Source organism: Physeter macrocephalus, chromosome 11, assembly GCF_002837175.3.
Source record: "Physeter macrocephalus isolate SW-GA chromosome 11, ASM283717v5, whole genome shotgun sequence".
Classification (NCBI taxonomy): Eukaryota; Metazoa; Chordata; class Mammalia; order Artiodactyla; family Physeteridae; genus Physeter; species Physeter macrocephalus.
The window spans coordinates 68,024,945-68,042,667 of record NC_041224.1 but is presented as its reverse complement, the minus strand read 5'-3'; the positions used below and the strand labels follow the sequence as shown (position 1 = coordinate 68,042,667).

Genomic DNA, 17,723 nt, shown 5'->3' with positions numbered 1-17,723 from the left:
GAGGGAGATGCAAGAGGGAAGAGATATGGGAACATGTGTATATGTATAAGTGATTCACTTTGTTGTAAAGCAGAAACTAACACACCATTGTAAAGCAATTATACTCCAATAAAGATGTTAAAAAAAAGACTAAAAAAAATTAGAAGTGTTGAATTTTAATTTATGCCTTTTCTGTTTCTACTAATACTGTTTTTCCCTTTTAAGTTTAAAATGATGGTTTATATTAATTTATTTTTAGATGTTATATCAATCCTTACATTTGTGTAATAAATAATAGTTGATTATGTTGCTACTAAATTTTAATTCTCACAATTGAAAGAGTTAGATATGCAATCCTACCTATATTTTTCAAAGGAGAAAAGTGAAGTTTCTGGTACTTCCCTGGTGGTGCAGTGGTTAAGACTCCACGCTCCCAATGCAGGGGCCAGGGTTCAATCCCTGCTCAGGGAACTAGATCCCACATGCATGCTGCAACTAAGAGTTCGCATGCCACAACTAAGGAGCCTGCATGCTGCAACTAAGGAGCCAGCGAGCTGCAACTAAGGAGCCCACGTGCCAAAACTAAGACCCGGTGCAACCAAATAAATAATAAAATATATATATATATATTTTTTAAAAATTAATTAAAAAAAAGTGAAGTTTCCTACAAAGGTTAATAATCTGTCTAAGCTCACAGAGCTACTACATGGCTGATTTGGAATTTGAATTCAGGCCCATAACTACAAAGCCTGTGGTCTTAATAGGTGCATTATATTGTATCAACATCTGCCGACTGCCTAATTATTGCCATGAGTTTAACATAAATTATTTCATTTAACAGTCACACAATCCTTTGGGACGTGTCAACATCATACATTTTACTGATAGGAAAGACTGAAGTCCAGGTAGATTAATTAATTTGTCCAGGTTCACACAATAAATAGGTAGCAGGTTCTAGGTCCATGCTTTTAACATTGCTCTCATCTGCTTCCTTAATATCTCCCCATTGATGGTGCAATTTTGACCAACATCACGTGCAACTTTCAACAATCCTTTATTTCTTCATAGTTCCTGAGAATGGAATAGAGGACAAAAGAGATGATTTAATTTATTCTAAGGCAGAGTTTCTCCAAATGTCCATTTAAGTATCTCTAATGTCAGAAAAAAAAGTGAATTTCTAGGGACATGGGGGGTATACACCTAGTAACAGCAAGAAACATCTTCATGAGTATCTTGTTTCAAAAATAAAAAAATGTTGTGTTCCTTTCCATGATATCATCTATGTTTATTTTAACCAGAAAATAGTTTTATATTACATACTATTGAGGAGGAAAATAGTTTTCTACTTGCCTTACTTCATACACAAGGTATTTGCCATGGAGTCTATTAACGTTAAAAAAAATGAGCTGAACTGAAGACAGCTAGTATCAAGGTCCTTATACAGGCAATTTCTCGTTTTTTAGTGTCACAGTTTCCGAGAACCCAGACTTATATAAATGTGGTTAAAAACAGTAAGTGCTTACTCACTGCATCCAGCAATCAATCACTAAGGTGAGCCCAAGAGCATTATATTGCCAGAGAGGTAGCATGATGGAATACCGTCAGGCTGCTATGGGAAGAAACTTCAAAAAGCACATCTTACTGACAGGTAAAATCACTCATGTCATGTGCTGGGCTGAAAGGATCTCTTATACAGCACTGTCTATTTACTTATTTATTTTTAAATCATAACAACAATGTACTCAACAAGAACTTTATTAGTGAAGAAAGAACTCTTAACAATTTGTTCTTAATATTATCAGTAGCATTGTCATTTTTAGCAATGTAAATGAAGATTAAATAATTCATGGTCCTACTTCTGGTTCTCAAACATCATTTTCATGACATTTCTTGCCTAATACAATAATTGACATGCTTTGGTTAAAATTTATCAACTATTTGCCACAAAGTATTTATTCAAGAGATAATAATACTAAAATAGTTTTTTTCACAAAAAGCTGAGTGTAAAAATTTTTTTAATGATTTTTTTTGTTGCTAATATTTGCATAAAACTGACACTCCAGGGAAGTATACTTTTGTATCTAATAGCTTTGAGAAGCTCCCCTTAGCAATGTTCTAGGGAAAGGTGATTAATGACAGTATATCGGCATTCACCTAGCTAGATGAGTAGTGAACTTGGTTTTGCTTTCCCATGCTTAGCTCTCTTTAAGCACACCATAATCTCTCCACTTCTAAGAAGAAATAACAAATAACCACCAAAAAGTGTGCAGCTGGGATTCAGTTATAAATAACTCTAATGTTCTATAGTTCTGGTCAATGAACTGAATACTTTTCTGAATGAGGACCTGCACTGTTCAGTCGGCACAGACAGACATTCTCTTTTTAAACTACATTCTCTACGTGTGATACTTTTCTAAGGAGAAGATGACACACAGCTGTTTTCCAAGATTTGCAACATGGCTTGATATGAAACAGGTTGATCCTTAGTTACACAACTAGCTAACAACTCTAACAGCCATTTCTCAAAATGCTGCTGTTATGGACATTAATATCCTTCCAGTCTGTAATTTATTTTAAAAGTATGATTTAAAATGATACTAGAAGGACTACCTCATTCAAAAATGGGAAACTAGGCTTCCCTGGTGTCACAGTGGTTGAGAGTCCGCCTGTTGGTGCAGGGAACACGGGTTCGTGCCCCGGTCCGGGAGGATCCCACATACCGCGGAGCGGCTGGGCCCGTGAGCCATGGCCGCTGAGCCTGCGCGTCCGGAGCCTATGCTCCGCAACGCGAGAGGCCACAACAGTGAGAGGCCCGCATACGGCAAAAAAAAAAAGGGAAACTAAGCAATTAAGATAAGCTCTCCTGCTGAAAACAACCAAAAAAGCTGAATAAAACATATTTTTATTATTCTAAACAAATTAAAGCTACCAGAGAGAGAACTGCAAGTCAAAAATCCAGGAGAAGTAAAAACCAAGAGACAGAAGCACAGCCCTCAAAGCTGCTTTTGCTGATCCATGAGAAACAGTTACAAAATGACACAAATTAAACCATTCCAAACAAGACTGAAAAGTTTCATCCTCATAATAAGCCTGAAATGGAAGTCAGCCAGCCAATCCACATACTTGCAGCTTGTTTAGGACACCCAAGTGGCCTGGGGAACCTTAGACCTTGAACTTGAATTAACATGGTTCCAGAAACATTAGTACTCTTAGCACCTACCAAAAATAAATGAAAATATTTCCAGAGGAAGGCACCATCATATTAGGTTTTCAATTATTCATAAAAATTGTTCAAATACAATGACAACAAAACACATGTAAATAAATTTTAAAACACTGAAATTATACAAAGTATCTTCTCTAACCCCAAAGAATGAAATTAGAAATCAGTAACAGAAGAAAGTCTGGAAAACTCACAAATATGTGGAAATTAAACAATACATTCTTGCACAACCAATGGGTCAAAGAAGAAGTCACAAGGGAAATTAGAAAATACTTTGAAATAAGTGAAAATGAAAACACAATATAACAAAACTTATGGGATTCACTGAAAGCAGTGCTCAGAGAAAAATTTGTAGATGTAAATATCTGCTTTAAAAAGAACAAAGATCTCAAATCAATAACTTAACTTTACACTTTAAGGAACTAGAAGAAGAGCAAACTAAACTCAAAGCTAACCCAAAACTAAAGGAAATAAAGATTAGAGTGGTGATAAACAAAATAGAGAACAGAAAAGCAAAAGAGAAAAATCAATGAAATCAAAGTTGGTTCTTTAAAAAGATCAAAAACATTGACAAACCTTTAGCTAGACTAAAGAAAAAAGAGAAGATTCAAATGACTAAAATCGGAAATGAAAGTGGGGATGTTACTATTGACCTTACAGAAATAAAAAGGATTATGACAGCATACTACGATCAATTATATGCCAGCAAGTTAGATAACCTAGATGAAATTGACAAATTCCTAGAAACATGCAAACTACTAAAACTGAGTTAAGAAGGAATAGAAAACTGGAATATATTTGTTAACAAGAGACTGAATCAGCAATCAAAAACCTCTCAACAAAGAAAAGCCCAGAACCAGATGGTTTCACTGGTCAATTCTACCAAATATTTAAAGAAGAATTAATACCAATCCTTCTCAAATTATTCCAAAACACTGAAGTAGAGAGAACACTTATCTCATTCTATGAGGCCCGTATCATCCTGATAATACAGCTAGACAAAGATATCAGAAGAAATTCTAGACTAGTACCCCCTATGAGTATAGATGCAAAAGTTCTCAACAATTACAATTATCAGCATGTAATGAAAAATTAACAGGTTAAAAAGGAAACAAGACATCACAAGAAAGAACATGTAAAAACACACTGAAAGATGTGAGATATTAAGGTTATTAGACATCGATTGTAAAATGATGTTTTCTGTGTATAAATAAAAAATAAGCTTGAAAATATCTGCAAAGAACATGCAATTATAAAAAAGGTCATAGCAGATGTGAAAAAGAGCAAACAGGCTTTCTAGACATAGAAAATTAAATACTGTGGTTAAAATTAAGAATCTCATGGATAGTTTTAAGAGTGTATCAGAGACAACTGGGGAGAGAATAAATTAAAACAGAGAAGCTAGAAGAAACCCACCTATCTACAAAACTTTGATTTACGACAGACGAGGCACCAAAGAACAGTAGGGGAAACTAGTCTTTTCAATAAATGGTGCTCAAAAAATTAAGCGCCCAGATGGAAAAAAAATGAAATTAAACCTTACAATGAGCAGAAAAATTAATTCCAGGCAGATAATAAACTAAAAGTAAAGGCAAAACTATAAAACTTCAAGAATAAAATACAGAAAAAGACTTCTTGACTCAGGAATAGGACAATAGTTTATAAAGATGAGCAAAAACTATTAACCATAGAATACTGATAACTCTTTGCACACTAAAATTCAGAAATACTATATGATATCACTTATATATGGAATCTAGAGAATACAACAAGCTAGTGAACAAAACAAAAAAGAAACAGACTCACAGATACAGAGAACAAACCAGTGGCTACCGGGGGCAGAAGGACAGGGGGAGGGGCAATATTGTGGTAGTAGATTAAGAGGTACACGCTATTATGTATAAAATAAGCTACAAGTATATACTGTACAACACAGGGAATATAGCCAATATTTTATAATAACTATAAATTGAGTATAGCCTTTAAAAATTGTAAATCACTATATTGTACATTTGTAACTTATATAATATTGTATATAAACTATACTTCAGTTTAAAAAAAGAGAACTGTTCATCAAAAGAACCAAAAGAGAGTAAAAAGACAGCTGAGTAATAGAAATGGATATCTTTAATACACTTCAACAACCTAGAACTGGTATCCAGAACATAGAAAGAATTCCTACAAATCAGCAGAAAAATGAGCAAAAGATTTGAACAGGCATGTCACAAGAGAAGAATTCAAATGGCCAAGCAATATGAATAGGTACCCAAACCTATCTGCTAATAGAGATGCACATTAAACTACAGCAAGCATACTATACTATACTTCTATACTATACTACAGCAAGCATACTATATACCCACAAGATTGGCAAAAATTAAAAAGTCTGATAACATCAAGTGTTAGAAAAGGAGAAAGAAACAGGACTTTTATACTCTGCTGTCAGTAGAGTGGCTTGGTACAACTTCTTTGGAAAACAATACAGCATTATCAAGAAAAGTTAAAGGCACACATACCGTATAACCCAGGAATTCCACTCCCTAGGGAAATTCTTGCACATGAGTACAAGAATACATGTTTAGAAGCACATCTTTCATAAAAACAACCCAAATTTCCATCAATGGTGAAATGGATAAGTGCTACTGTGGCAAATTTATATAATGACACAGTACATACAGCAATGGAAAAAACCCTCTACACAACATAAATTCTTAAATACATAAACTTGATAGAAGCCAAGACACAAAATTACAGAGAGTAGCATTCCATTTATATAAAGTTCAAAACTAGACATGTTTAAACTAATGTATATTATTTAGGAATGGATCCTTAGGGAATAAAACCATAAAGAAAATTTTTAAAAAGTGGTTTCCAAAAAGTCAAAGTAATAATTTATCCAAATATTAAGAGAAATGTATGATTGGCAAAATAAATGTAGGTGGGTTGCAGGGTTCGAGATGCTGGCAATGTTCTATTTCTCAACAAGTAGTCACTGGGGTTTTTTGCTGTTATTCATTTTTCTGTGCAAGTGTGTTTTACATAAATTTCTGTGTGTTGTATTACATAAGAGGTTTTTTTTTAAGACGAGGTTTTTAAAAAAGAATTTAAAGAGTTTACAAAGAGTTAATGTGCATAATCAGAAAATATCACAAGTTGTGTAAAAAAACGTTACTATAAGCTAGTAGTACAAATATTCATCACTGAGTTTTTATAACAAATTTATTTGCTTTTAAAAGAGCACTCTTCAAAAAGAAGCCACAATAAGTGATTTCACACGAGATGACTAAAATAGTGTGTTTTTATAAAGGCAAGCCTCAACATCTGAAAAATAATATAAACTATTTTGGAATCATTATTATCTAATTTTTTTTTTTTTTTTTACTGAGACATAGTTTACGTAAAATGCACAGATTTAAGTATTTGGTTTGATGACTTGGCAATTGGACACACCTATATAACCACATCTAAAACAAAATACACAAACACTTGCTCCTTTCTTTTCCTTCACTGTTTCTTTTTAAAAAACACAAACCATATACATATTAAATTTCTGTATGATTCTTAAAATAACAATTAATTCAATTTTCCTTATATTAATTGTCTAACGCAAGCTAGTTGAAGAAGGTATCAGAAACATTTTCATTTTACTGTGGGCCATACGATACACTTGTAACCTTTTGACAAAATATGGGTGTCATACAAGCTATATACGGTTACTTGTCAGCTGCTATGAGGAAACAACTACATAAACTGAGAACACAGTAAGTGAGGGGATCAAAGTAAGACGATCCTACGATTGAATGTTTTCCAGTTCCTCTCAACTGAAGAGTTCCAGCTGAAAATAAGAGAAGTAAAACCTAATGCAACCATGAGGTTTGGAGGATAGACAGTGTCTAGCAGGACATGGACACAATTTTCTGAACACAATTAGGTTGAAAAAGCTCTTAGGGATTAGTGGTTTATCTTCTCTAGGTATGTGTTAAATAGCCACAAAAAGCAGGAAAAAAGGGAGTGGGGTGAGGAAGAGTTTCTACCTTTCTACCTTCCACAGTTTTTGTTGGTGGAATTTTGCAAGATAAATTTCAAAAACACCAAAGTAAGACGGGGTTTGCTATAGGTATCACAAATCAATTGTGATTTGACATCTCAATTCAGTTAAATTATGAATGCTGTCAGCTACATGGTTTACTTATTCAGGTTCAAGAGATTCACAGCTGAATTCCTATTTAAATTTGGCAGGATTCTAAAAAAGTCAGGAAAGGCAACTGGACAAAATCCACGTCCAATCCATTTGCTTAAAGTGTTTACTTATAGTAACAGCATACAAATGTCTCATGTTACTGATAAACCACAGAAAGCTTCTGGGATGCTGTACTATCCAAACTTAAATGTAATGTTCATTATGGCAGAGTAATGAGAAAGTCAATAAAAATACAAATCACATCTACTTAGAACAAATTTAATACAATGGCAAGTATGATGAAAGTGCCTTTGCATATATGAGAATGTTTTAGAAACTCTTATTTGAAATAATTAAACATTTCTGCAACAAAAGTGTCTTTGGAGCAATTTATTTTAACTTGAACTTTAATGTAATTATATTGTGAAACATAAAGACAGAAAAAAAGAAAACATTTAGTACAATTTTAAAGAATAATTATAATTTGAACATAACATCACCATCTGGTCAAGAAAAAAGAAGACTAGAAGCACTCAAGAAGCCACTTAGGTAAATCTTCCTGATCGTACCATTCACCCTCCTCTTTGGATAATCATTATCCTGATTTTGACGAGAAATATTTTCCGTATCTTCTTTATAGTTTTACCATCTATGTATACAGTCTAAAAGAATAATGTTACCTTTGTCTATTCTTAAAGTTTATGTAACTGGAAATGCAACAGTATATAAATATATTTTGGTGACTTGTGACTACACATTGTGAGATACACCCATGTTGTTACCCATAACTGTAGTTCATTCATTTTTTTTTTAAACATCCTTATTGGAGTATAATTGCTTTACAATGGTGTGTTAGTTTCTGCTTTATAACAAAGTGAATCAGCTATACATATGCATATATCCCCATATCTCCTCCCTCTTGCGTCTCCCCATTCATTTTTACTGTTGAACAATATTCCATTACATGAACATACCATAATTACTATATTCAGCTGTTGATGGATACTTGGGTTATCTTCCATGTTTGGTAATTATAAAGAATGCTGCCATTGGACATTTGTGTACGTGTCTCCTGGTGCATATATGCATTAATTTCTCTAGGGTATAAACCTAGAAGTAAAATATGATATGCATGCCTTCAACTTTAATTGATCCTGGGCATACATCAGACAAAACCATAATTCAAAAAGATATGTACACCCCAAGGTTCACTGCAGCACTATTTACAATAGCCAGGACATGGAAGCAACTTAAATGTCCATCAATGGATGAATGGATAAAGAAGATGTGGTACATATATATGATGGAATATAACTCAGCCATTAAAAAAGAACAAAGTAATGCCATTTTCAGCAACATGGATGGACCTAGAGATTGTCATACTGAGTGAAGTAAGTCAGACAGAGACAAATATCATATATCGCTTACATGTGGAGTCTAAAAAGATGGTACAAATGAACTTATCTACAAAACAGAAACAGAGTCACAGATACAGAAAACAAACTTATAGTTACCAAGGGGGAAAGTGGAGGGGTGGATAAATTGGGAGATTGGGATTGACATATACACACTACTATATATATTGATAAAATAGATAACTAACAAGAACCTACTGTATAGCACAGGGAAACTCTACTCAATACTATGTAATGACCTATATGGGAAAAGAATCTAAAAAAGAGTGGATATATGCATATGTATAACTGATTCACTTTGCTGTACAGCAGAAACTAACACAACATTGTAAATCAACTATACTCCAATAAAAATTAATTAAAAAAATAAACTTGTAGTACCAACTTATTTATCACAAACAGTGTATGAGCATTCCCATTGCTCTAGATCTTTGCTGATACTTGGTATTTTCAGTGTTTAATTTTTGCCATTGTGATAGGTGAATCACAGTACCACACTGAGTTTTTTATTTGGATTTTCCTGATTACTAAAGAGATTGACTATCTTTGCATCTATTTATTGGCTATTTAAGTTTCTCCTTTTGGTTTTGTTTTGGTTTGGTTTTTTTCCGCCGCGCTGTGTGGCATGTGGGATCTTAGTTCCCCGACCAGGGATCAAACCTGTGTCCCCTGCACTGGGAGTAAGTTCCTCCTTTTGGAATGCCTATTCTCTTGATCATTATCCTACTGGGTTGTTGGTGGGTTTGTTTTTTTTTTCCTCATTAATTTGTAGGAATTCCTTATATACTCTGGATACCCTTCTTCATGGGTTGTACATATAAAGATCTTCTCCCATTCTGTTCTCTTGTCTTTTTACTCTTTTTTCTGGTGTCTTTTGATGAATAAAAGTTCCTATTTTAATGCAAATTTATCAACACTTCCCTTTATGGTTAATGTCTTTTTTTGTACTTTTCTTGTCCAGGCAAAACCCCAAAGTCAAGAAGATATTCTTCTCTTATCTCTGAAAGGCTTTTTTTTCTTTTTACATTTAGGTCAATCTGGAATTAATTTTTTGTTTATGATGTGAGGTAAGGTCAAGTTTCATTTTTTTAAAATAAGGATATTTAATCATTATAGCATCATTCACAAAATAGATCATACTTTCCCCTAATGCTTTACAGTGCCTCCTTTTTCCATACATAAACAAGCATACACATTTGAATAGGACTATTTATGTTTTTAATTATGTTCCATTTTTCTTTTTCTCCATCTTTGCTCCAAAAGCACACTTTCTTAATTACTGCAGCTTTAAGCAAGAGATATGAATAATCTAATCCATGAACATGATAGATTTACTCCTATATACTTAATATTTTGATGATATCATAAATACAATTGATTTTTATATACTCTCCTTGTATCTAGTGGCCTTGTTAAACTTATTTATTAGCTTATGATATTAGCTATGTTTTTTTTTTTTTTGGAGATACAATTTGTCAGATTCAGGAAATTCCATTCTATTCCTGGTTTACCATCATGAATTGTTTGGCTGCTGAATTTACCAAATGTTTTTACTGCATCTTTCGAGATGATCATTCTTTTTCTTTTTTCTTCTATTAATATAAGCTATGATTGATTTTCCAACATTAAACCGAACTTGAATATCCTGAATAAATCCAACTTTGTTGTTATATATTATTCTTTTAATACACTGCATGATTCGGTTTGCCAAAATTTTGTTTAGGAAATCTGAATCCAAGTTCATGAATGAGATCAGCTTGTAATATGATTTTCTCCAATTTCACTATGATGTCTGTAGGTGTGTATTTCTTTTTATTTACCTAGCTTGAGCTTCATTTGGCTTCATGAATCTGTGGGTTGATTTAGAAGTTTTAGAAAGTTCTAAATGATGATGACTTCAAATAATGTTTCTACTCCTCTACTCTCCTTCTGAATAACTATACATACATTAGGCATTTTCACTATATATTATATGCCTCTTACACTCTTCTCTGTGTTTTCCATGTCATCTTCTCTCCATGTTTCAGTCTGGATTCTTTCTTATGACCTACCTTACAGTATACTAATTCTCTGTCCAGCTGGTTTATTCTGCTGTTATCTCACCTACAGTGAGATAACTTATATCACTGAACATAATAAACATAGTTCTAGAGCCCCTATTGGCCTGTTTCTATTGATTTTTATCCATGTTGTCTTGCCTTTTATACACCTAATTATCTTTCTCTGTCAGACAGTATATTTGAAAATTATTTTGCTGAAGTAATTTGAGACTTAGGTTGATTATTATCTTCCTCCAGAGTAGACTATCCATTTGCTTTTGTTAGGTACCTGGGGGTATTAGCAATTCAAGATCACTTTACTGCTTTTTCCAATGATGGGATTTTCCCAGCTACCCACATGATTTGCCATTTATCTGGTGTCTGTGCAACGACTGGCATACTTCCTGTTTACAGTTCAGTCCTTTAAGGTCCCAACCCAAAACATGGGTTTCTGGCCACTGTCCTACCACTTACAGTCCTAGACTCCAACAATTTTTCCCCACCAGTTCTGCAATAATATCAAAAGTACTACTCAGCTTCTCATCCGCCTCTTTTGGATCACCAATTGTACCCAGCCCCAAAATGCCTGCCATGTTCCCAGATCTTGGACCAGTAATTCTTCACTACTTTATTAGCAATTCAGTTCCAGTTTGTATTTTGTCTAGCTTTATTCATTGTCATCAGAGAGAGGACTATTCTGAGTTACCTCCTCTGTCATTGCTGTTAGGTCTATAACTAAATATTTTCAAGCTTATCTTTTGTTTCCTTAACATGTAAAAAAAACAGTTTTATGATCTGTGACTGGTATTTACAAAGCCTTGCAGTTTTAGTTTCTGCTTGTTCTTACTCATAATGACTTATCCACTTTTGTGCTTGTTTTTTGACTGCGGCTACTCGTTCTTATAAAATTACTTGACAGAAATTACCTGAGGCCTAGGATAAAGGTGTCTTCTTCCAATTAGGACTCGCATTTCCTTCTGCCAGGTTTCTAGGGGGATGCTACTAACCAATCTGGGACTATTTTAAACTCAATTCACCATTTGATATAATACAGGTGATGTGAACTTGGACTGCAAATCTACTCCAGGGCTGGATTATGGTTATAACTTCTGCACTATACCGAGACACTTTCTTTGCAGTCTCTGAGGTCAGGTGAGAGGGTTCACCATTATGTCGGGGAGCAGGTTACAGTGGTTTTTGTGAAGGGAAAATCTCCTATTAGACTTCATACCTTAGGTAGCCCTTAGGCTTTTACTTTTGTCTCCCTACCCCATGAGGACTGCAAAATCGTAATTCACATTTGCCAGCCTGGCAATACTCTTGGGGCATTCAGTTATAAGCACAACTGTCTAAACTCTTGCTTTTTCTTTGGCCTGATAACTCTTTATTTCTCCTTAGCTCTTTGATGCTTTTAAGAAAATTACTTTTAAATTTTTTCCAGAATTTTTAGATGTTTTTGATGGTAGAGTTGGTGCAAGTCCCCTAGATCACCATATTTCTTACAGAAGTGGCTGCGGTTTGTTAAAAAGCATCAAAGCTTACAAACGTTTTATTTCTGAACAGAATCAGAGAACCCAAAAAGCCAGAAGGGACGTGAGACACACAGTAAGTATTCCAAAACCCAGGTCTCCTCAGTTTCCAAATCTCTTTTGTGACAAGAGCATTTTTGTGCATCACACATTTAACCTATTAGCCCTAAAAACAGTTCTCAGAACTTCAGAAAAATTACCTAAGGAAACTGTGTCAAAGCAGTAACAGAAAGCATCAGTGTGTTGAGGTCTAAATTAGAGGACAAAGACCTCAAGATTAATCTCTCACCATTCCTCAGTGAGTGCTTGCCCAAGTTCCACCAGTTCCCCCCCTGTCACTGCTAGGCTGTCTTCAAATCCTTCACTGGGTACTTGGCTTTGGTGTTAATGATTTTGTTACTCCAGGCAGTTTTCCAAACAAAAAGGAATGGTTATTTATAATTCCTAGACTGAAATCATAAATACCATCAGCTGAACTACACTGAAATGTCAGTATAACTCTATGAACAGAATTTCACATAAAGTTAGTCTGTCTTGGCTAGGTAAAAAGGATTTTAGTTATAAAAGTTGCAAAAGGATCTTATTGTAGGTAAGTTTAGACTCTTAGGTGGTCCTTCAGTGTATACTCTGAGGACAGCTTTGCAGCAAGGTTCCTGACACAGATCATTTAGGCTGGGAGCCAGACAACATTTTTCTCCCTCAAATTATAAGGGATCAGTGGTATTCCAGTAAATTGCCCCTTTGTGAATGAAATAACTTTACTTAGAATTTCATACTGAATACCTTTCTTATACAGATCATTTTACTTTTTCCTCAAAAATTTTGTGATTACTTCAACCTAAAACAGTATTCATGAGATATGGTATACACGGTGGTATCTTCAAGCAAATGCCTTTTAGTTCAAAGTATAAGTACCCTTTATAAAAAAATCAGTATCTGCTAATTTTAAAATAATTAGAGATTTTTCCAAGGTATATGAAATCTCCAAACACTCCATCTAGTACATGTTGGACAACTAACAGTTTCTGAACTCTCTCATACTCTGAAAAGGACATGTTATACAAAAGAACTGACTCTATGTGGCTCTGCCATGATATCACAGTGAATATGCTGCTCTCAGTTCCTATAGAGGATTGTATTTTCTGATGCCAAAATGCAGCTGAGCACTATCTTGTAAAGCTGATCATTCATATGACTGAAAACCCGGTAATTCCACCCATGAGGCATATCCCCTAGAGTAGAGCACTGATTCTCAAAGTATAGTCCCTGGACCAGCAGCATCAGTGTCACTTGGGAACATATTAGAAATGCAAAGTCTTGGGACCCACTCCAGACCCACTGAATCAGAAATCCAAGGTGTTTTAACAAGTCCTCTAGGTGATTCTGATGCAGACTAAAGTCTGAGGCTCCCTGCTTTAGAGAAATTCTTGTTCACTTGCTCTGATACAAGAATTGTTTGAGCAGAATTGCCCCTTCTCTACCTCTCCCTCACCACACACACACACACACACACACACACACACACACACACACACACACACACACATCCAATCCCGAAAATGAACATCTACTGTCAGGAGAACAATATAAAAAAATGTACTACTAACACAATGTAGTACTCACTATACAACAGAGAAAATAAATGAAAAACAGCTACATTTACAAGCTTAAATAAAACTTAGACCCATAATTTTGATTGAAAAAATTCACGTTAAGTCTGCAGTGTGATATTTTATAAAGGTTAAACACAAGCAAAACTAAATAATATATTATTTATATATATATTTATGTGATAAAGCAATAACACTATTTTTAAAAAACAAAGAAAGGATACCCCTTTAATTCTGTACAGTATTTCCCTCAGAGGGAGCAGAGGCAGGGGGATAGGGTGAGGAAGAAACACAGTGGGAACCATAAATGTACTGGGATCAATCTAGTTCTTAGGTTGGTCATGAGATTGCAGCTGTTCATTTATTTATGTAATTTTTATCACTACATTCTTTTGTATATATAAAATGTTATATAATACATTTTAAACCCAGAAAACAAAAAAAATGCAGCTAATAAACAAAGATAGTCATTACCTTAAATAGAAAAATTAGAAACCACCTAAGTGATATAAATTGTATAAATTGTGATATGTTCATTCAGTTAAAAAGAATTTTAAAATATATGAGAAAATATTTATGATAAAATTAGTTAGATAAAATAGTGTAAAAAATGTACAGTAAAAGGATTAGAAAAAATACAATAAAATGTCAATAGTGGGTATTACAGGGAGTTTTGTTTCTTCTTTGTACATTTAAATTTTTCTATAGTAAATAATAAATACTTTTAAAATCATTAAGGAGTTTTAAAACTGTCACTGAAACATTTAATAACTCTAAGTCATTAAAGAAAACTACCAAATCTTCCATTGGAAACAGGAAGGAAGTTGTTATTTTGTGAAAATCTGTGATTTATGAGCTTTATAATTCAAAGTTTTATATTTTCTGCCATAAAACTGTGTATCGTTATTGCTCTGATTTCATTTAAAATAATTTCATATTGTCTGTGTGGGAGGAAATATGACTGAGAAAACCATGACTTAAAGAATATATTTTTGCCATAGAGGACTTCAATTAAAACAACTAAAAACAACTTCGATATCCTTAAGAACAAAAAGAAAAAATATCCACCAATGGTTGACCAGCTTTTGGAAACATCGAAGAAACACATATACTGAGAGTCTGCCTTATAGCCCCAGGGCCCATCATACTAAGAAAGAAACATAAAGATTAAGGCCAGAGGCCAGAGATTAGTTACATACCTCTTTTTCCAATATTCTAGCAACTTCACCAAGGGTACGATCTAAAGCAGAAACCTTATTGTTTGCCCATGAGCCACTGTCTTGTACTTGTAGTTGTTTTAGAAGATCTTTGGCTAATCGCTGAAGCCTTGGATACAAAATGAAAGAGAAGAATGATATGACTGTATTAGACTATAATATTTCATTTTCCTAAATATTTTTAAACAAAAGTTACTTTCATTGTTATATTAGAAACTGTTTCACAGAGCACCTAAGGGGAAGAAAAACAAACCACTCCTAAGGCTGGTATTATCCTATGTTCACAAACACCAAACTAGTCCATGTGACACAAAATAGATCTAGAGGACAGTACTGTCCATCCACAGGATTAGCTGGAGCAATTGCTGCCATCAGTTTCCACGCGACCCTTAAACTAGAACAGAATTGGAGATGGGGAAAGGTGAGAGTATGATGGCAGAGAAAATGAGTATAAGAGCCTGAGCAGGTTTTCATATTTTGATTTAAATCTTCAAGGTAGACTTGGATACCATGTTATAAGCACTGTAAACTCTCAGAATGTCAAACTCCCCATCTTCCAATTTACAGGCAATTTGGGGATTTTCTGCCACTGCTGATGTCACTTAGACAATAGAGCAATTATTTCCTTTTCACCAAGAATAACACATATTTCTTAGATCGTAAGGTTCTTTAGTAAGGGGAACGTATGTAATATTTCTTTGAAGCCCTTACTTCTTCTGTTTCATATACCTCACTCTTTGATCAATCCTCCTCTCCTTTCAACTTACTTGCTTGAGTATCCCACCAGCAGATATTCACCAGACACTTTCCCAGATCTCTCCACTTTTGCCCTATGCATCATCTCCCTGTTGCCTTACTTCCATTTTTATCTATGATTGATTCCATAGGTCATCATTATAATCACTTTCTTGTAAACGTGTGCTACATTCCCTTTCTGTTGTTCTGTTACTCCTACAGCTAACCCCCAGCCATGGTAACAATCACTAATGTTTGTTTAGTGGGCCAGGCATCCCTCTCAGTGCCTTACATACATTAATTTATTTAGCTGGATTAGTGAACATCTGCCCGCCTTTTCCATTTTTGATACTGAGAAACGGTCATACCACGCAAAAGATTGGTATGACTATAGATTCAGAATCTTACTAATATAAGTTTGTCTAGTCTGCTCACTCTCCTATAAAGACTTGCTTCAGATATTGCTCAATCTCCTCACAACTCCACCCGTTCCTTTCTCCTCCTTGCTTTCACATAAGAAGATCTTACATTTTATAGAGAAAATGGAAGCTACTGGAACAAGAAAATCCTTCTGCCACAAAATCTACAAGGATATCAGCACTTCACCCATACTCTCCCTTATTTCTCCTATTACAATCAAGGAAGACTGATTCCTCCCAGGGCTAGTCTTGCCACACAGGCTCTGTATGCACGAGGTCTTTCTGGATCTAAATCCCACTCTTCCTGCTTCAGTGTCTTTGCAAATGCTATTCATTCATTCCTTCTGAAATGCTTCCCCCACCTCCACATTATCTAGAAAATTCCTACTTATCCCTAAGTTCTTAGGCCAAACATTACTTTCTCTGATTTGACTATTCCTTCAAATCATTTATTACAAGTCTCTCCCATGCAGAGATTCACAACAGAACTTTTGGTAATGATGGGAATGTTCCATATCTGTACTGTCCAACGCGGTGGCTGCTAGCCAAATGTACCTATTGTGCACTTGAAATATAGTTAGTGTGACTGAGGAACTAAATTTTAAGTTTTATTTAATTTTAGTAATTTAAACAGCCATATGTGGCTAGAAGCTATCATAATGGACAGTGCAGAAGCACAGTATTAACTTCATGAGACAGGGTTCTTTTTTAAATTATTAATTAATTTATTTATTTTTGGCTGCGTTGGGTCTTCATTGCTGCACATGGGCTTTCTCTAGTTGCAGCAAGCGGGGGCTACTCTTCGTTGTGGTACACGGGCTTCAGTAGTGTGTCACGCGGGCTCAGTAGTTGTGACTCATGGGCTCTAGAGCACAGGCTCAGTAGTTGTGGTACACAGGCTTAGTTGCTCCGTGGCATGTGGGATCTTCCCAGACCAGAGATCAAACCTGTGTACCCTGCATTGGCAGGCGGATTTTTAACCACTGTGCCACTATGGAAATCCCAAGACAGGGTTCTTGTCGACCCATTCACCATCTCATCCGTAGCACCTCTAGATAAGTACACTCAATAGATATTTAATGATGAATGGTCTAAGAAGAAATTTCTTCTTTACATTAATATTAATAGTATCTATAACCTCATATGTTACAAAATACTTTCATGTACATGATCATTTTTAGTCCTCTGAAAAACACTGTCCATCCCTGTTTGAAAAATGAAGACGCCAAAGCTCAGGCAAATTAGGTGACTTTCCCGAGGCCTCACGACTGGTAAATATATTATTGGGACTAGAAACGTAGGCCTTTAATCTTCAAATTTCATGCTTTGTCTCCACACCATATTAGTCAATTCAAATAAGGAAATTTCATTCACAAA

General features: G+C 34.7%; 1 protein-coding gene across 19 annotated transcripts in view; it reads right to left on the bottom strand.

The window, feature by feature from the left end:
* The window catches only part of SCAPER (S-phase cyclin A associated protein in the ER), a 491,770-nt gene that overhangs the window by 210,856 nt on the left and 263,191 nt on the right, over positions 1 to 17,723 (bottom strand). For all 19 annotated transcript variants that reach the window (XM_055088136.1, XM_028495131.2, XM_024128925.3 and 16 more), the window contains one exon: positions 15,175 to 15,301. In XM_055088136.1, coding sequence (XP_054944111.1) covers positions 15,175 to 15,301 — 127 coding nt within the window. The remainder of the gene's footprint in view (positions 1 to 15,174; positions 15,302 to 17,723) is intronic.